At 53.5% G+C, this 19972-nt stretch overlaps 5 protein-coding genes across 5 annotated transcripts; 1 reads left to right on the forward strand and 4 right to left on the reverse strand.

Moving 5' to 3' along the window:
- Positions 1–57: 57 nt before the first annotated feature.
- Positions 58–1709, reverse strand: N0V89_002792 (uncharacterized protein; the record flags this gene model as incomplete). Its single annotated transcript, XM_056211598.1, has 5 exons — positions 58–772; positions 817–869; positions 920–1143; positions 1206–1435; positions 1483–1709. 5 exons carry the CDS (start codon positions 1707–1709, stop codon positions 58–60), a joined length of 1449 nt encoding a protein of 482 aa, XP_056075071.1.
- Positions 1710–4441: 2732 nt separating this feature from the next.
- N0V89_002793 (uncharacterized protein) lies at positions 4442–5726 on the reverse strand (the record flags this gene model as incomplete). The annotated part of the gene is made up of 3 exons (XM_056211599.1): positions 4442–4865; positions 4940–5452; positions 5530–5726. The coding sequence occupies 3 exons, from the start codon at positions 5724–5726 to the stop codon at positions 4442–4444; spliced, it is 1134 nt and encodes a 377-aa protein (XP_056075072.1).
- A 1171-nt stretch (positions 5727–6897) lies between these two features.
- N0V89_002794 (uncharacterized protein) lies at positions 6898–8292 on the reverse strand (the record flags this gene model as incomplete). Its single annotated transcript, XM_056211600.1, has 4 exons — positions 6898–8022; positions 8077–8125; positions 8185–8230; positions 8280–8292. 4 exons carry the CDS (start codon positions 8290–8292, stop codon positions 6898–6900), a joined length of 1233 nt encoding a protein of 410 aa, XP_056075073.1.
- A 490-nt stretch (positions 8293–8782) lies between these two features.
- N0V89_002795 (uncharacterized protein) lies at positions 8783–11252 on the reverse strand (the record flags this gene model as incomplete). Its single annotated transcript, XM_056211601.1, has 7 exons — positions 8783–10278; positions 10324–10468; positions 10523–10627; positions 10684–10782; positions 10841–10954; positions 11005–11104; positions 11155–11252. 7 exons carry the CDS (start codon positions 11250–11252, stop codon positions 8783–8785), a joined length of 2157 nt encoding a protein of 718 aa, XP_056075074.1.
- Positions 11253–17825: 6573 nt separating this feature from the next.
- N0V89_002796 (uncharacterized protein) lies at positions 17826–18645 on the forward strand (the record flags this gene model as incomplete). The annotated part of the gene is made up of 2 exons (XM_056211602.1): positions 17826–17943; positions 18056–18645. 2 exons carry the CDS (start codon positions 17826–17828, stop codon positions 18643–18645), a joined length of 708 nt encoding a protein of 235 aa, XP_056075075.1.
- Between the last annotated feature and the right edge of the window lie 1327 nt (positions 18646–19972).

Genomic DNA, 19972 nt, shown 5'->3' on the forward strand with positions numbered 1-19972 from the left:
AACCCAGGCGCTTGAACTCAGCGTTGAAACCGACCCAGTAAAAAGCAGCACGACATGCTACACTATCTCGAGATATCGCTTGACCTCCCAGTCTGTCACTGCTTCTTCCCACAGCTTGCATTCGTGGTACCTCGAGCCGGCGTAGTGATCCACGAATTCGTCGCCAAAAAGCTTTCTTGCAATCGAATCCTTTGCTGACATCGCGTCCGTCGCTTCTCGCAAGTTCCTAGCAAGGCGCTTGCCTGGGTCTGCCGTGCTTGCATCCAGAGGTAATAGGTCAACGTCCAGCTTTTCCGTTACACCATACCATCCAGCTGCGAAAATTGCAGCCAGAACGAGCGCTCCATTTGAATCTGCACTTGGCACTCGGACCTCAAATCTTGTGGCTTCGGGGGCGCAGGTTGGCGGCATGATAACACGCACACTCGCCGCGCGGTGTTCGAGGCCCCAGGACACCGTCACAGGCGCCCACATATTCTCCACAAGTCGCTTGTAGCTATTAACGGTTGGAGCGAGCAGCGGCAGTATGCTTGGCAGCGACATCAAAATGCCTGCTAGGAAATGTCTGCCTATGTCTGAGAGGTCTCTCAGTGCCTTCATGGGCACGTTCTCGTCAGGAGCTGCACGAAACAGCAAGTTTTTGTCAGATCCTAGCCTCCTATCCATGAGAGATATGTGGACGTGGCTGCTGCAGCCCGGCGAATTGGCAATTGGTTTGGCCATGAAGGACGGTTTAATCGAGTGCTTGATCGCAACTGATTTCACAGCCAGCCTGTGGAGCACGTCAATAGCGTTCTCCCAAAAGGATCGACTTACTTAAAGAGCGCCGCCCGATCAGCCATTTCGCAGATTTCGTCGAAAGCCAACGCCTACCAAAATCTTAGTCTGTGGTTCTAGCGCAACCGGTGTAAATACGTACTGCCTCATACATTCCTGGCCCAACTTCGGCATGCCATCCTTCAAGAGGACACTGAAATCTTCCGCAAGTCTTGAAGATATCGTAATAGTAGGCCTTGTTGTGAACGGGGCGTGCGATACTGTACCCAAACTTGCCTTCCTCGAGCGGTTTGGGCTTGTCGGAGACGCTCATATGGGTGGCAACACCGGCCTCAGGCAACTGAAAATGGCTAAACTCGTATTCCACTAGACGTGGTGTTCAGCAAAAAGTTGCCGCTGCCGGTTCATGTATTTTCGGATATCCTCACCTCCTGCCATTGCTGTAACCCCCGTTGCGCCAACTTTCTGTGCAATGCGCTTCAACAGACTGCGGGGACACCCGCTGATGCTCTCCTTGGTCTTTGGGTCCAGGAAGTTCACGAGAAAGAAGGGGACATCGTCTTCCCATGGTATTCTTCGAAAGCTACGCAGGTCTGGTACGGCCAACAGATCATTGTAGCCATTCTGGGCATGGCTAATGAGTGGACCCTCGGTGTATCTGCGAGAGGTTACTTCCTTGTTCGTCTAGTTGAGGATGTTGCCAACATTTGATCCTGGAGGTCCCATGCAAACAACACACTTGCGAACCCAAATCCCTCCTGCGCGATGCACAGAAACTTGTCCTTGCTCATCAACTTGCCGCGCAGGACGCCATCAATATCGATTCCTGCAACCTTCACACAGTCATCGTTGGCAAGCAGCGAGGCAAGTTCGTCAAGACGAATGGCCTTTGGCTTGAGCTTTCGCTCGCTGTACAGTTGGTCCTCGTTCATGGTCAGCGTGTGCTTCGTCGTTTACCACTGTTTCTGATTGGTCGCTATGATCGCTCGTCCTTCGAGGCCGGTCACCCACACTAATGACAAATCCTCACGGGAATATTTAGATGCTCTTGTCAAGATACGAAGGTCCTTCCGTCGATGTTCCGTTTATCAAACAACTGAACAACACTCGCAGCTCGATCCTGACAAGCATGCAGGGCACCAAGCAGTATGAAACTGTCGTGATGTGCTGATTTGTGCAAAGATTCCGGAGAGAGCACTAGATGTTGAAGGCATCGAGTACGGAGGTCTATTGGCAGAGGCTTGTGATTTTCTGCGAACACTGCATACCATTTACAGGGGGGAAGTAAGCGCTACCGGGGCTCGAACTGACGTGCCTACCTCGTCATATCAGAGAGCCGCTCCCGCAGGAAGTCGAGGAGGAAATTAACCTTACCATTGGATTCGGTACCTGGCCGACGATCGGGGCTCTTTCCCTGGTTGGAAGCCTTAAAATACTTGCCACGGTCTTGAATGGTACTCCATGGGATGGCTTCGCAATGTACTGCTTCCGCTACTGTATCTTGCGCCGCTTGCCCGCAAACTGGGGCGGAGGATTAGCACCGCAGCATGAGCATTCACCGGATGAAACGGTCGTCGAGGCGACTATCTGGCAGTGTCGCCTTTATCTTGACTTGAAATTCTCCTCCTTGTCCTGCCACAGCATCCCTCATCGTTAAATTTTAGACACGAAAGCAGCCATGGCTTCGGAGACAGGACAGCACTCATTACATTCCAAAACCTCGGGCGAGAAGACGGGTCTGCGTGCGACCCAACATGATGAGATCCACTTCTCCTTTCAACTTCCTGCAGCCGACCACGAGTCGCCTGCAGATGACCACAGTCTGCCTGCATTAGACCACGGAAAAGATGCATGGCTCTTTCTCGCCAGCGCGGTCATGCTCGAAGCGCTCATCTGGGGCTTCCCAAGCGTATTCGGGGTTTTCCAGGATTACTATACCACCCATGCTCCGTTTGCTGGGTCGCAAAGCATTGCCGTCGTTGGAACATGCGCGATGGGCATCATGTACTTGGAGATGCCTATCATTTACGCCATCAACAGAGCCTGGCCGAGCATGCGACGGTGGATGAGTGTATGCGGCGTCTGCGTCATGTGTCTTGCCCTTGGACTCGGCTCTTTCTCGACCAGCGTTCCGCAACTCATTGCGACTCAAGGCGTTGTCTACGCTATCGGAGGCGGCTTCGCTTGGACGGTGCGTGCTACAATGCAAGCAATGACGAAAGTCTGACATAACATAGCCGCTCTTGCAGTACTTGCCGGAGTGGTTCGACCAAAGACTGAGCCTCGCGTATGGCATTGTGCTGGTGAGTTGCATCTGGGTATCCCCAACTCTTTCGGAAAGAAAAACTTAAGTTGCGGGTAGGCCGGGTCGGCATTTGCTGGAGTCGCTTTTCCGCTCCTCATCGAGTGGCTCCTGTCGACGTACGGATACCAGACCACACTACGAGTCTGCGCCATATTCATGTTCCTTCTCACTGCGCCCATGCTTCTGTTCTTCAAACCACGTCTTCACGTGCCACCCAACTCCAGGTCCAGCCGCTGGGGCTTGTCGCTGTCCCACTGTGTTTCTCCAGTGTTCCTCATTGCGCAGACTGGCAACATCATTGAGGCGCTCGGTTACTTCATTCCTTTCGTTTACTTGCCATCCCACGCACGTCTGCTCGGCGCAAACCACTTTCTCAGCGGTCTGACGATAATCCTGTTGAATGGAGCGGCTTGCGTGGGGTGTGTCGGAATGGGAGCTTTGATGGATCGATATCACTTCAGCATCGGCGTCTTCATTTCGTCGATTGGTACGATCATCTCGGTGCTTTGCTTCTGGGGTTGCTCGTATAACCTACCGATGCTTTACGTCTTCAGCATACTCTATGGTCTATTTGCGTGTTCTTGGCCATGCACATGGTCTGGAGTCATGAAGGAGGTGCAAAAGCAGGGGAATATAAAGGACCCAGGCCTGGTCTTCGCGACCCTCGCGGCTGGGAAGGGTATCGGTAGCATTGCCAGTGGCCCGTTGAGTGAAGCCCTCATTCGAGGCATCTCGTGGCGACATGCAGCTTTTGCATATGGCAGCGGCTATGGCGCAGCAATTATCTTTACGGGCGCCACTGCATTTCTTGGCAGCTGTAGCTTCGTGGCCAGGTTGGCTGGTTGGCTCTGATTTCAACCCCGAGCTCTCGCTGGAGTGGGACAGCTCATCCCGTCCCCACTTGTACGATCCAGCCGAACAGCTGGAGTATCCAGTTTCGTTCTTCGTATAAAGCGAAAACGGGGTACAAACAAGCTGACCTTGAGAGCCAAACGACGGCTCAATGTTTAACAGTTTAATGGCTGATGCAGTTGGTAGTCTTTTCTCTCTTCTCCAATTTTGCACCATCTGTTCATTGTCTACTCGGTAATACCTCTCGCCTGGTCTTATCCCTCCTCCACTCGACAGGCCCGCCTTCTCTACGCATAAACATAACAAAACGGTCCCGCAGTTGTCGAGAAAAGCTGATCACTCGAGATCCCGTCCTGTCCGGCTGGAGCGACTACATTGAGCCACTGCCTATCCGTCGACTTGCCCTTTGCCGAGTTTGGATTCATCCAGTTCGTACCACCTACACCACAGAGATTAGCGCTCTTCTCCAAGCCCTAATCGCACTCCACACTAGTTCCCAGATACATTTTAAGAGGACAGTGACTTACCTTCATACATGCTGGTCCTCGCCTTGACCTGATCCGCCAAATAGTTCGCCCACATCCACCAATGTCTGTCCAACTGCCCATGATGCAGCCAAAATACGGGTTCCCCGGGGCTCACAAATATATCACCGCCTGGATCACCAAAAATACTGTAATGCCCTGAGCTATGAATCGCCATCTTACTCCCTTGATCGTTCTGCACGGTATCCTGGAATTTGCCGATAGCAGAGTTAGACGTGATGTGGGAGGCGAGTTCGGTGGGTGTGAGAGAGACCGTGACGAGGTTGTTATTCACGTCGCGCCTCAGACAGCGCGTGTTATCACCGTACCCGTCGCGAGAGGGGTTGGGCTTGATGTTTAGTTTGGGGTCCATGGTATTCATCAAAGGTCCCAACGATATTGTCAGACTACCACGCATCTCAAGTCAGCACATCAATCGACGAGAGCCCAGATCATGGAAGAAGGGAGAGAGGGAACGTACTTTCCAAGCGGTCCTTTCGTCACGCAGCCTCCACCATTACCCGCTGGGAAGGGGCGCCCCATAAGACCGCCAGCGTGTTGCACGTAGTCGCCGTTTCCGCCCAGTGAGGTCTCGCCGCCGTCGAAGATGGGGGATTGAGGCAGGTCGGTGTACTTGCCCCAGTTCCAGTAGGGCTGGGCGCCATTGAAAGAACATTCGGTTTTGAGGGCGGTTTCGTAGGCCCTGTTTCCATCAACATCAGCAAGACCATGGCATGTTGATGTATTGATGTGCAAGAGGGTGAGAGGTAGAGAGGAAGGGACACACCAGATATAGTACCTGTGCCAATGCATAAAGTTCGCAGTCGAGTGCACAGAAGGCGTCATATTCATGTGGACAACGACGAAGTCATCGTAGCGGGACTTCGCACCGGGGAATTTGCCAGCGGGGAGTTTGCTAGGTTGTTTGCGGATGCAGTTGACGGCGCGGATGTACTCGAGTTTTTCTTCTTTGACGAGGTCACCACTGCGTAGTCTGTCAATGACGTTTGTTTTTCAACATAATCAGACGAACTGGAACACGGGTGCACGCACTATTCCTTTCGCACGGACACGGTGTTCTTGTTGCAGGTAGACGTGCGTGTTATGCCATCGGAGAGCGTGCCATCGAGGACTTTGTACGCATTGTTGAGGGCCTGCTTCTGGATATCGTCGATAGACAACGACTGCCGCTTCAAAAATGGGAATGCCGACGCGCTTGAGAACAGGCACAACGCCGTGAGGAGGCTGATGACCGCGTGGCCGGCCATGCTGTGTGGTGTGTTGCTCACTCGGCTGAGGGTTCTCCAAGGCAGTAACCCCCTTTTTAGCACAATCCTGCTTTATACTACTGTAGACACACTTGCTAGCATAAACCCTAGTCCTTCACATTCACCCCTCGCAAGGTGCATAGTACCTTGAATGAGATTATCGTATAATTAGATCACTGGATCCCTTGTTCGGAAGGTTCCTCCGAGTCATCCTGCTCTTGTATAGCACGGCTGGCCAGAGGGTGGTGCTGGGGTATTGCGATCCGGATGCAAGCCTGTCCATCTGCCGTGAATGAGGTCTGGACACGTGCATATGGCGAATGATGATCGATGTTCCCGGGGTTGAGTTTAGAATTGAGATGACAACCAGATGGAAGAAGGTTCTGATGCTGCGGTCAGTATTGGTATACCCAATATGAAGCGCGATCGTCCTGGATTGAAGCTTCCGTAAGTACATAACATGATCGTCTATTGTAACGGCGCTGGTAGGATTTAGCCATGAGAAGCATGCATTCTGGAGTGATTGAGGTTCTTTCGACGTTCACTGTCTTTCGAGTGCTCTCATACAACTGTTGTCGTCATGGCAGCGTATTCACCATGCCTGGAATGCTAATTCACACTCACCACCGAAATCACCGCCATCCAAACCCCTCATGAGTCACAAGTTACATCATTGTAGCACGGTCGTCGGCTACTGTGAGGTTGCACCAAAAAACTTCATATACCGACCTGTTGTATGCTCCAGCTTCCTTTCTGCCGGAAGCAACCACCCAATCTAAAGCGAGATTGTAAAATGCCAATCTCGTGCACCTGCACCCCAGGTCTTGGCAGAAAAGTCATGCAGTATGTAATATCACTCAAAAGCCGGTGAGACGATCGGCAGTGCGCTGGGCACTATGTGTGTTACTTGCGCAACCCTCGCGCAGAATTGTTCATTGTGTCGTGGCGTGGGAAACGTACTGTGTAGGACAGCGGGAAACGTCGTTTAAGCAAGAGAAAAAAGGTATACCTCGACGCTACCATAACCACCCTACTAATGATAACGACTTATTTCTTGAGTGCGCCACCTACGACGATGGAATATTGGCGTTCCCGCACCCTGACTCCACCGCATCTGGGCTGAAAGCAGTCCATTGGAGTGACCGTCATCGGCGTGCCTGTTGGAGAAAGACTACTCATCGGACTTCATCTCGGCGTCGCCGTCTTTATCCTCCTCCTTTTCCCCGCTTCTTTTATCAGGCTCTGGTTTTGAATCGTCTTCTTTCATCTCTTCGTCTATGGGTTCAGGGACGGGCTGTGGGCTTCTGCTCGAACGCTCGATGCTCGGCCGGCCGACCGCGCCCTCAATGTCCAGGTGTGCGGATTGATTCTGCGGCCCTGTATCTTCCATGCCGATGAGCTCGGGACCGCGCGCATGTGGCTGCTCTTCCTCCCCTTCAACGGTCTCCATGACCGTGCCTCCTCCGTCGGCCTCCCCTACCGTAGTCCGGGCGGGGTTCGCCGTAAGTGAATGCGGGTTGTTGAGGACAATGCCAGCTTCCTGCTCTTGACGTAGTATCTCGCCTTGCGTGACAGGGCCTGTGGATGGCAGTGTCTCCCCATCAGGATGTGAGGACGCAATCTGTGACACTCCATTCGAACTTGTCGGTGATGTAGCTTGTGGCGCCCCGTTATTGCCATTGGTACCGCTCAGCATGCCCACTGTGACCGTCTCTATCCTGCCGGCACCATTTGGCCCATCGACCATCTCGGTGCTCTCAGATATGAGCTCGTTTTGGCCACGATTCTGTAGCCACGGTATTGGCGTAAGCAATGCTCCACCGAGAGACTCATCAGAGCCGAGGGACGCCTGAGCTGAGTTTGTAGATGTTGTTCCATTGAAAAGGCCGGTTGCCGTTGGGAGGACAGCCTGAGGGAGGGGAAAGACGGTGTTGGGCGAGGAAACGGAGACTACGCGGTCGAGCGCGCGGAGGTACGGTGAGAGGAACCTGTACCGTCTTTTTGGTTCGAGGATAAGCTCTGCAAGCCTTTGAATCGTGTGGGGTGCGCCATTGGGGAAATTGGTCGACAAAGCATTCCGTATCGATGAATAGAAAGTTATCGTCTCTGGCGGCAGATCTTGAAAGTCCGAATTCGTGAAGGCTGGCACCGGAGGGCGAGATGTTGTCTTGGGCGCTGCATTTTCCTTGTCGCCTGACTGCGAATCCTGGCTAGAGGCTTGCGGCTGTTGTTTTGAGGGTGTAGTCGGGGCGGAGGCTGAGGCAGAATCGGGAGGCTTGGGGAAATCGGCGATTATCTGGCTAGCATTAGCAAGCGGACGAGATTAGACGATGCTCAACCGTGGTTTTACCTCGTCTAGGCGGTCAAGAATATACTTGAGCGTGTTGGGCCAGTCCGCTCTACGAATGGTTTTAGTGATTTCGCTCTACGATGCGACAGCGGTCGGAGGGGCACCTACGCATCGAGCGAACCGTCCTCTGCCGCCTTCTGCAGGACTTGCTCTGCTGTCTAAACGTTAGTTAATAGCAGCCATGGCGACGTATATTGACGTACGAGACGATGCCATGTAAAATAATTTATAGTTGCAGCATGCGACACGCCGCGAGGAAGAGCGGCGCTGGCGCGCAGTTGAACGCGCTAGCCATGCAGCACGTATGACGTAAGCGAGCGCAGTTTAGGGAAGTTGCAAACGAGAAGCCATTGGCGAACTACAGGTGAGCGCCTTTCCTTCGTAGATGTTACTACTGCTATCTAGGAGGGCTATCACAAGTTTCAAGTATGGTATGACGGCTTTCAAGGCGGTTTTATTGACTCAAAAATGTCCAAAGTTTAGCGTAATCGTCACATATAAAGGTCATCATATATACAAGTGGTAGGCCGCGTATGTCTCAGCTACACCTCGACCCTTGTTTACAACACCGCCGATTTTGCGCGCCTGAAAGAATGTAAAATGGGGTATATCGCACGAATGACCAACACCGGAAAAACCCAAGTCTTCGAATAGAAGTCGAAATGTCGAAGCGAAATAACAAACAGATGCTGCGCTGCGTCACACATTACGCATTAATGATGAGATTGCGTTGCCCGGCATCCTCTGGGAAAGCGCCGAACACAAAGCGGTAGAGATCGGACATCCAGCTGAAGCTCTTGCTTCGCGCCATCCACTGAACCGCTCTGCCAATCTCGATTGCGGTTAGCCTTCGAAGAGGCTGCGTGTGGATGTTGCGAAGTGTGGGATCGGTGAGAACGAGGTGCTTGTAGTGCTCGAAAAGAGCACTTTGCCAAGGCAGGGATCCGAAGCTGTTTGAGGGTAGGGACCGAACGAAGTCAGGGAGGGGGTTTTGCCGCGAGTATCCTGTGTTGATTGCGGCTTTGACGATGAGACCTTTGAGGCGAATAAGATTGGGGTCTTCCCGACCCGCTGTGGCTGTAGAGGAGCTGTGAATGGATTGGGAAGTGTCCGAGTAAGTGGAGAGATTCGAGGACGAAGACGACCAACGGTCATGTGTTCGCGTTTGCCCTGCTTCTGGGCCGAGAATCAGGATGTTCGGGACGTTAGGCTCTTCCGCAGGTGAGAATTCTTCTCGCTCGTCGAATATCGTGGTAGGTGTTTCGGGGTGCATGAGGAGCTGTTTTCCCATCGACACGGCGGAGTGGTAAGATTCGTTGAGGCTTGACGATCGGCCAGACGTATCGGAATAGGTAGTTTGCGAGTGTGCGACAGAAGCGGGGGCGGCAGTGAACGTGTACTGCGACGGGCGGGGTGTTCCACGTTCCGGTCGTACCTGTGTCCACCCTTCTCGGAAAAGGTCACACAACTCCCAGCATGCTTGGATCGCCGATCCAAAAATCTCTTCGTCGGCTGGCTTGTTGTCGCGGCTGTTCTGACGGATGCTGAACAGCATCTCGGCCAAAGACCAGCAAGCATGTAGTAGTGCATCGGTCTCCTCGGGAAGCGATGTCCTTTGCTTCATCAATCGATGACACAGGGTCAGATAAAATTCCAAAGTGCGCTCTTGAAATGCCTCCGGCAAGTTGCGGTCGTGTGCATTGTACAAGTGATTATTAAGTTCGAAGCTCACTCTCAGCACTGAATCCGCAGCTTCATCGCCGCGTTGGCGCACGTCGAACAGGGCCTGGCAGAAGTCGCGGCAAAGTTCCAGAGTCGGCTTGATTTGGGTAGTCGGATCCTCGTCTCGACTCTCGTATAGCCTTTGGCAAAGGCGCCAACAAGTTCTCCATGCGTGTTCTTGGACTTGGCCGTGGGAACCGGAATAGTAAAACATTTTCTGGCGGTGGGTCTGGCTAAGCTTCGCCAGGGTGTTACACAGGGTCCAGCACTCGTGCAAAGCATTGCGGAGGGCTGCGATTTCCTTTTCAGATTCGTTGATGCCGTGCAGAACTTCGCCCATGGTTTGAGTGCCTGCGCTTGCGGCCATGGTAGCGAGCGGTGATTCGGGCTTTTGTACATCGCCATCCGGGCTCTCGTCGTTCTCGAATGTGGAACTCGAGGCTGTCTCCGATATGCTGATGTCTTCCGTTTCGGCAATGTCTACAGAATTAAGCTTTGAAAATCGGACAGATGTTGGGGACGAACCTGCAAGGCTAACGCTGACGCGGGCACTGCGTCGTTTGCCATCATCTTCGTAGTCTTGACGCGTCTGGGCGCGTGGCGTGGAACGGTCTGGCGCGGCAGAGGAAGGAACGGCAGTATCAATTGGGTGTGTATAAGTAGACGAATGCTGTGGACGTTCAGCCATCACAATCCGGGACAGAGCTACATGTGCACGACGGACCTTCTCGTCGGGGATCATGTTTGCTTCTGGTGTTTGTGGAGACACCACAGCAGTGTTATCGGAGGTCGTCTCATTCGATGATGGGACAGACACGCTCGACCGATTCTGTTGTTTGTCGTGTTAGCGCCCATGTGGTGCAACCACAACTACGCGACACGTACAAATGTTTTGAAGTTGGTGGGCGCATGAATGACCGACTGCGGTGCATCGTCCGAGTCGGCGCGCAACCGCACAGGCAGTGAGGTGTCTAGTCGCGAAGGCTGCACGCTGTTAGCTGCATCCACACATAATATATGATCATCCTGCAGGGAGGCGTACCTTGGCCTGGCTCTCGAAGCTCACAGGGCTGATGATGTCGTCCAGAGGCGACTTGATGTGGATGTCGCTTCCCTCATCATCGCTAGGTTGGTTCACCTGCGCGTCATCCTCGATCTGCATGTCCCGTCAGCGCTGTCTTCTGCCCTGGCCCCAGCCTTATGTACCTCAGTTCCGCTGGTTCCATTGCTGTCGACTGGTGAGGGGTCCACAGTGGAGGGATAGGGACTCGGCGGGGGCTGCAGATGGTCCGAGGCATTCGAGGACCTTGCCGTTTCCGTTAGCGCTGCGTTATCAATGCCTTGTGGACGGCGCACCTGTTGGAGAAGACCTGGGAGAAGGGAGCTGGCGAGGAGGGCGAGTCGGTGTACGGGCTGAACGAGGACTTCAGGCCGTTGGTGGTAGGAGACGGCATGAGCTGCGTCGCGGTGGCCATCACTCGATGCGCGTCCCCTCAGGCACTCTGTGCACGGCGAGACAGCGCCGTGATGAGAGCCCTTTGTATGGCCCTCGCGGTCTCCAAAGCGGCCGCTGGTCGAGGGCGCAGCGGAGGCTCTCTGGTCGCAAGGCTGAACGCAGGCAGGATGCGCGGCGTAGGAAGGAGCGTTGGGGCAGCGGCCGGCAGCGACGTCTGAGGTAGAGGGAAATAGCAGCCGGCTGCTAAGACGCAAGGCGCGGTCTGTGGAGGATGCAGCTGCGTTTCGTTTCGCCGATCCGACTGACTGACTGCGGATGCGCGCCTGGCTCGCGTGGAGACGAGGTGAGATGTGCGATGTTGTCCACACCCTGAACCTCTCCTCCTCCGCCGCCTACTCCACCTGCTCGCGGCCCCAGCAGGCGGGCCCCCTGCTTAGCCCTGCCGCCCGCTTGGCTGTATCTCCCCAATCACACGCGGTACCAGGGGCTGCTCTAAGCGCCGCAACGACGCGCTACTGCACGGGATCCGCGAGCCTTCGTCCACGGCTGCGCGTTGCGCACTCTCACGGGTCCCAGAGCTCACTGCAAGACCCATCCAGCTGGATAACAAAGACCTCTAGGTCCAGTCCGAAAGCCGCCTAAACACGTCAAGCGTCCAGCCGTCGCGAACACTTACCGAGCGTGGTTGGCATGGTAAGCATCGTAAACCTCCGAACTGGCAATGCCACTCAACAGACACCAGATGTCATCGCCATGCATTTCTTTTACGCTATCTATCACACCTACCCAGTCCAGGATTCGCCGACAGCTGCCAGTGTCTCAGGCTCCTTAGCGTCACGTCCCTCACCGGCCTGCACTAATGCACTTGTGTCCCCGCCCGACTTGTACACCGGCTGATTCAGATGTCCGCTTAGGAACTGCACAGTTGAGGCGTAGAAGCCCACTATAACCTGGATCCGCCGGCCTCTGACCTTCTGGGCCTCGCTCGCTGGGCCGACGTGGCCGACTCCCACCAAATGACGCGAACGCGACTGTGACCGAATCCTCCGGCATGCACGATCTTTGCGGCCCCCAAATCGCTGCGGGGATTTCGTCCCACGTTGATCGACAAAGGCCACTGCAACGGCGACATCTCTCGCTAACACCGCACCGGCGTACCTAGGAATCGCTACTAGGGTCCAGTGCCTCGTCACCGGAAGCCATCATCCCGCAGTCGTCACACCTCGAGCGTGAAGATGTGATATGAACCCCACGTCGTCTATTGCCGGCCATTCTCTCCGACGGTCCAATGTGTTACGAATTTTATCAATTGGGACAAGTGGCGGTCCTCGACCACGAACTGTGCCTCTAACGCGCAGGATTATCCGCGTCAAAGTCCCAATTCAGGACACAGCACGCTCCCTGCCGGTCTGTCTCGTGCTTCCAAGGGCCGGCCAGCCTCACCTTGAAGCTTTGCGTCAGTGACCTCTACTTCGTGCGTTGTTCGAGAGTTGCCATCGACACCACTCATAACTTGATCAGAGAACACTGACAGCGTCGACCTCTTCATATCGCGGGATACGATCTCGAGCAAACTCGTGGAGATCGCATTGACGGCTTCTGGTTGAAGCATGCTTCACTATATCGTGCATTTGCCCGCGGGCTCTTCCTCCACGACTGCTATGCTGCTCCGCCATGTCTGGTCGCCGATCTTGCTATCCCATCGCCGTGCAGCTACTTTACATCCATGCCCTTCTTTCTGAAGGACCTGTATAGTTGCAAGCCTACAGCGCACTAATGTCAGGCTAGGATGGTGGGCGCGTATTTGGGACATACCTTTGGCGAAAGCCCCCCTGACCAACCCATGAAAGGCTTCCAGCAGGCCACAACCTACAACGAATCCTTCAGATTCACTCTAGAGATTACACTTCCTTTCGATCGCAGTCAAAGCTTCGAGACATTGTGCACAACACTCTTCTACGAAGCACTCGCCAACACGGCTGCGGCCATGTAAGGCCACCAGCACCAGCGCCATCACCTCGGAAGGATCGAACCTCTAGCCTACGCTACTAGGCCGCGAACATATGGTCCATGTCGACTTGTAAGCATAGTCCTCTGGTTGAAAACATCTGCCGATACGCTCGGAAGACAACAGAAGAGAAGACACTAGGGGCGTAGAGAGCTGCGCCGTAAGCCGTCGCAATTACGACCGCCACCACCATAGCGGGTCATGTATCCTGCTTTGTACCGACATCGTAGTTCGCCCACTGTGCTGGATAACTTACAAAGGACATTCTAAGATACGATATCATAAGGCTGTCATGGTGTGGCTTTGCCGCGACACGCGCCGCAAACGCCGCTACGGGCGTATCAACTCCCCGATCAGAGAGCGTTATAAAAATACCTTGATGAAGTCCTGGTAGGGATAGGAACCTTTTGACTGGTTCTGGAAATACCATCACCACGCTAGCCCGATACCGTCTGTGCATCTCTAAGTGTATATTCGCCTCGTGCACTTAAGCGCCGCCTGCTCCACCACCAACTTGAGCCTCCATGTTTCAAGTGTCGTTTCTGACTTTGCAAAGCCTCTGCCGCACTCGTGCGTATTGTTGCATAGAATCTGCCTCGCCAACGCATTCATTCCTCAAGCCCATTGATCGTCATTGAGTAGCTAACGCGTAAGGCCGCCCATCGTTGACTTCCACACCGTTTTATACGTAGTCCTCACGCTCGCAAAAGCGATCAAGAACTTGGCCGCAACGAGGCTGTGGCCGGTAAAGCGTGGCCGGTAAAGCGCGACCGAGGAATCATGGCGACCTGAGGGTTGAGGTGGTCGCGTGAATGTCATTCTTTGGTACGCTAACACGACCGTCCGTACTAGCATGGGACGGTCGCACGTCACTTTGCCAATGGGCCATGTCAACCCAACGTCTGCTATCACAGCAAGAATTTGCCTCGCCGCTGCAACAGTTGGCTCGCCAAAACCTTCTCAGCTGATTGCATGGACCTCCCTGAAGCATCCAACATTGACTGTGCCTTCCTAGGATTCTCGAATTGCCGAGCAGCCGTGGGCTACAGATGGAGAAACGTGCTGCTTCCTCGGCACTTCATCGAACATGTGCATGTTGCAGCGTTGGCTTTCGGATCATTCTAGGGAAGTCCGCCTGACAGTGCCCGTCGATGGCATGTAAAGATTCTGGTCTTCGATGCCAACAATGCCGGACATACGACCGAGCTCCACCCTTGTTAACGCCCAGAGCGAATGCAAGAATCAATTCATTAAGCCACGCCCACCACGAGGGCATTATCTCAGAGAGGTTCCCAGAACTGGACAAGACAAACCCACCCATGCCCCACTGTCATCCCAGCACGATGTGAAGACTCTTCGACCTTGTGTCGCGACCCCGACGTAATACCCGGCGATTTCTGTTGCGCAAATGATTAAGATCTTCGTCTCATTATAGTATTATACATAGTAATCTGGTGGTCGCGTCCCCAATCCCCAAAAAAAGACATGTCGATCATCTATCCGCGATCCGCGCCCAATCATCGCGCTGATCCAACCGCCCGGCTTTGTATCCCTGCCCATTAGTCTACCTGTGACGCCGCATGCTCACGGTCCACGATCCGATGTCCTTCTCGTTCTTACTGTCGTCCTTCAAGAATCAATCCTCCTGTGATCGCGATACCTACAGCACTTCATAGGATTATCTTCGTAGAAATCGATGCACAGTCTTGATCTTTAGGTCAGCAGGAGTGAGAGGTGAGGTCCAATCCACAGACCCGAGAAACGATACGAAGCGCGCAGGATCGGGTCTACTGCACGACATCTTTCGCGAGCAACGTTGTACTCGCGTGGTTTGTGTACTTCGTCTCGCTTGTCTTCTTCTTTGAGACTACGGCGCAGGCACTACCGTGCCCACGAGCAGGTTTGCGACTCACGACTAACGTCGACGAAGTTCTCCGGATACGTAAGGGTTTGTTTATGGAATTGAATGTATGAAGTCGGTGACTACCTTCCTAGCTTATCGCTTCGAGTGAGCCCCTTTGGATGGCTCCACTAGATGCGACAAGATCCCGTCCTGATTAAGTCTCGTTTTTCCTTCTGTTGCTTGTGTTCGAACCAGAGTCGACCACGCCTCGCCATTGGCTTCATAAGTCATATGCAAAAGCGTACTGGAGCTCGACTTCCAAAATGGCGCATCTGCTGTGGCGACTATCGCTGCAATGAGGAAGACAGCGAAAGCCCCATACAATACGCTGGGTAGACGCACTAGTACAAATCGAAGGACGCGAGGAGAACCTCCTATTCAAATTAGCCCAGAGCCTAGAAACAGTCAAGCGAGAAGCGAAATTGGACCGAGGTGTGTACACGTGGAAATGATCGGTCGAGCAAGCTCATCGAACAGATGCGCAGCGAAAGGGCTTAGCAACAGCAGCTGTGACACCATATCAACCGTCAATTTGGTGTACGATAATTTGCAGATGGTGATCAACACGTTCGGAACCGCCCTTTAAGTTCGTCTATCGCAGGCACGTTAAGCTCGAACATGAAAATGATGTTGCCAGAAGCCTACTTTCGGCGTAAAGCTCACTGCGATGAGGAAGCCTTCCCACGTCTCGATTGCGCGTCGTGTTAGTCTAACGGCCTGCTTGCTCCTTCTGCAACACCTTTTCAAGCGAGGAGCACTGACTATACGATACTGTTATCAGTTTCGGGTGAGAAGGCAACTTGATTCCTGGAAAGGTTTTGGTTTCAGTGTTGACCAGTATGCTATTACTTGTAACCGCAGAGCCGACTCAATTTTAGAGCTTTTCACAATCTTATAAGTCCGTCGAGAGGCAGGGTCGACATGGAACAGTCTACCAACACGGATCTTGTCGGGACATTCCTGTAGTCAAAGCTCCTGCCACACCACACTGCTCTTGGTTTGACTAGCGTGCCATGCGAATGCTTGTCTTGAAGAGTAGCACGGACTAGTCCTGCTTCTCACTCCTGTGTCCACTCTCGCAACCCCGCTGCACCTTCTCAAGGCCTTCAGAAGACCTTGACGTTAGAGTTAAGAGTTCCCTTTTATTCTATTCCACCGAAGGTTGACTCCGATTCCTTGAATAGTCATGGCGACGTCCCTCAATCACCCCATTCACAGCTGTGACGGTCCGCAATGTCGCTTCTGTGAGATCTTGAAGGGCCTGATCAGTTATCTGCGCGATCCAACCCCTTAGCCTTCCTTCCTGAACCTGAACGGCGATGCCACTTTTGCCAGTCTCAACCCGTTCGCGGAGAGTACAAAGCACCAGCGCGTCACCTTGCAAGCATTTACGAAAACACTCGCCACGTCGCCCAGCAACATTTGAAGCACTCTTTCGTCAACGGACTATGCGCTGTTCTCCAGGACAGTTTGAAGAAGAACGCCATCCAGAGGGACTATCATCTCGGTCTCCGATTCGCGATAGGCGGAAAGCGCAAGACAGAATGCGAAGCTACTCGCTGGATACCATAAGAACCAGCAGGTCTTGGTGGCAGAAATCAAGTTGGCCAGGGTGGACAAGCTTGCGCGAATGCAGGCTTTTGTAGAGGAAGGCCTCCCAGAGGTACGCGAAGAGATAGGCGAGCTTCTAGCTGCCAATACACCAGAGGTCAAGCAGCTCATTGAGGCCTATCGCAAGGCGTGCAGTTTCTAGCCGTCTCTTTCAATGCTTGCTGCCGCACTTATTATGAAGTCAGGACCTTTATACGGCGTGCTGTTTCCAACACAAAGGTAAACTCGACCACGTTGCTTAATAATGTAGACACTGACATAATAAACTTGTTGCTCATTCCGGGCGCACTCTTAGGGAAGAAAGTGGTAATAAGACATGGACAAAAATTCCATGGCTATGAAGATAGCAAAAGATTACTCTTGCTTTTAGCTTTTAAAATGGTGAACGAAAGGATCAATACCTCTGAGCGATTTCCACGGCCGACATCATCAGAAACCTTCGTGTACTACACATAATCATGATAAAATGATGAATGGCGCTTATGTACCCAACTTGTTGGCTCTTGCCTTGCCTGTCGAGTGTCTCTGGGTTTTTGACTTCGTGTCTCGCCTCCTCCTGGTGGACTGGTGGATACTAACCTCGCCTTCACTTGTATTAGTGCTTTCCGCTCTTATAAGAGCTATCGCGACCTCCATGCGCCTGGATTTCCTCTCTCCTGCGGACGGACATTCGGATACATCGGCAGCATGTATCAGCGACAACGCAATGCCTCTCCGTACTTGGCTGATTCCATCTACTGTGTACGCGCTTTCGCGATGGTTCTGGGAATGTTCTAGAAGAGGAGCTGGTCCGTTGTCGCGGTGACGTCGGCCGTGGTTCGAGCAACAGCAACGACCAGGAGCGCCCCGGCCGCACTGGCCAATCATGGCGCACCTGCCGAATTGCGATTCACGGGCGCAACTGCTGCATCGAATTTCCTCGAAAACACCACAAACACACAGAAACAAAGCTTGCTACTTCACCACCGCCGCCTTGACTCGCGCTACACCACCGCCGCCGGCCCTCGTACCATCCGTTTCACTTCACACCACCGCTCGTTGGCCGCAGCATGGCCGCGCAAACACTCCACGGCTCCTGTGCATGCGGGCGCAACCGCTACGTCGTCGAGATACCTCAGCAGCAAACGCAGCTGGCCGAGCTGAGATACGACAACACTTCAGCTTCAAGTGAGTCCTTGCCTTTGCTGTAGGAGTGCTCTTCGTTGCCATCTTTGCATCACGTCATTCGTTGCGCATGCAGTCTTACAGCCCCTCCATATACAATAGCTGACCCAACCAGGACACCATTCCGCTAACCCACTCACCCTTTGGCTGCGTGTGCCTCTCAATTGGTACACTAGCGCTACCTTCGCACAGTTCCCCGACGAGGAACGGACGAGCATCCAGCGCACCTTCGTCTCGCCCTTTGCTTCCAATTCGCGCCGCCAGTTTTGCGGATACTGCGGCACCCAACTCACATCATGGCACGAGCGCACCAGGGAGGATGCTGAGCACATCTGCCTTACGGTCGGCAGTCTGCTGGACGAGGACCAGGCTCTGCTTGGTGAGCTGGGATACCTGCCGGGAGGAGAGAGCAGCGACGAGGATGCAATTACCGCCGGGCCCTCGCGATCGACACAAGCCGTGGCCCGATCAGATCAGCAGCTGCGTGGAGCACCATGGTTCGAGGAGATCGTCAAGAATACCGCTCTGGGACATTTCAAGCAGCAGCGAGGCGGACACACATCGCGCGACGGCAGCGTCAAGGTGGAGTGGGAGGTCGTAGAGTGGACCGAGGGTGACGATGCAGACGACGAGGGAAGCGTCACGCCCAACAAGAGGAAGATTGGCCAGGTCGAGGAGGAGGATATCGAGATGCGAAGCGCGTGAGTTTCGCTTGTTTGGTGCACATGTTCAGTTGTTAGATTGGGATGCTCACGCTTTTTGGGGATTGAGGATAAAGTTCACGAAGACGAATGATAGGTGGGAGCGGCGCATCATGTCACGGCGCAAAATGGCTGACTTATTCTGGGCTCAAAAAGCTATTCAAACAAGCTGTATCATATGTCAAGCTTCCTACAGCACAGCATCTGTGCTGGATAGGATCAGTACTTCTACAAATATAGGTGTTCAAGTAAAAATTGACCAGGATTTGGATTAGCTGGTGAACTTGCGCCCTGCGACGCCTTACATACGGCCCACTTGGTTCGCTATCTGGAGGATGCTAATGCAGCACCGTTGCAACGGCTTCTAGCGCATCCTCGCCATGTCCAGTCAATCTGCCTGACCAACCTAATCGCGTCCCCAGCGAAACGATTGTACTTGCTCTCCTTCTGCCGTTGCCTTTTTCCATCGCTGCTGTCTTCCTACTCATCATGTATGAGCCGGCGAGCGAAAAGGAACACCAGGATTGCATCCTCAATTTCTTCACCGCGCTATTTGCCACTGCCTTTTCGTCCTTTTCATATTTCCCAGGTTCCCTTTGGCATCATTTTCTTCAACGAGCAGTCGACCGTACTCTCTCGCACTTTCCCACAATTTTTTGGCCCTCTAGGTGCATGACGTCTACGCATCCATTTAAATCATCCCGCTCCGCATGCGGGTGGCTGTGCAACATACCAGTACTAGACTGCTATGCTACAACCAGATATCTTCTAGCGAGGCCCCGGCAGGTTTACTATAGCTCGTCGCCTTCGCAAGGTCCGGAAGTTTGCTTTGACACCTCATAGAATGGGGTCCCCTAGGCATCACCAAACATCATGTTTCCTGAGAATATACCGCACCAGCAGCGTCATTGTCTATACTTCAGTCTTCCTAGTTTGATTTGATAAACCAATGGACGGCGACCGTGTCGGTGCATGCCAGCAATACGAGCGGCTGTGCATTCAAGGGCACGTTGGCGTGGTATACGATTACTCGATAGGCTTTCTACAGACCCAGCCACAACTGCGTGGAATCGACATCTTAGACAGTTCAAGTTTCACATCAGCAGTTCGGACACTCGGTCCAACGGGAACGTACGGGTAATGGCGGTGAAACACGTATGTACGTGTGCGGCGCGGTGCATGTGGCACAAGTGTCCGGCGGGCTGCCAGGAAAACATCCGTGACTGCGCTTGCGTACACCGTGCCCATCTTTATCTGCTTGTATGGGTTTGTTTTCCATGGAAAACAACTCGTTTTCCTCTTCGCATCCTCGAACTACGTTCAGTTGAGGA

Source organism: Didymosphaeria variabile (genome assembly GCF_027946475.1).
Source record: "Didymosphaeria variabile strain IMI 356815 chromosome Unknown scaffold_2, whole genome shotgun sequence".
NCBI lineage: Eukaryota > Fungi > Ascomycota > Dothideomycetes > Pleosporales > Didymosphaeriaceae > Didymosphaeria > Didymosphaeria variabile.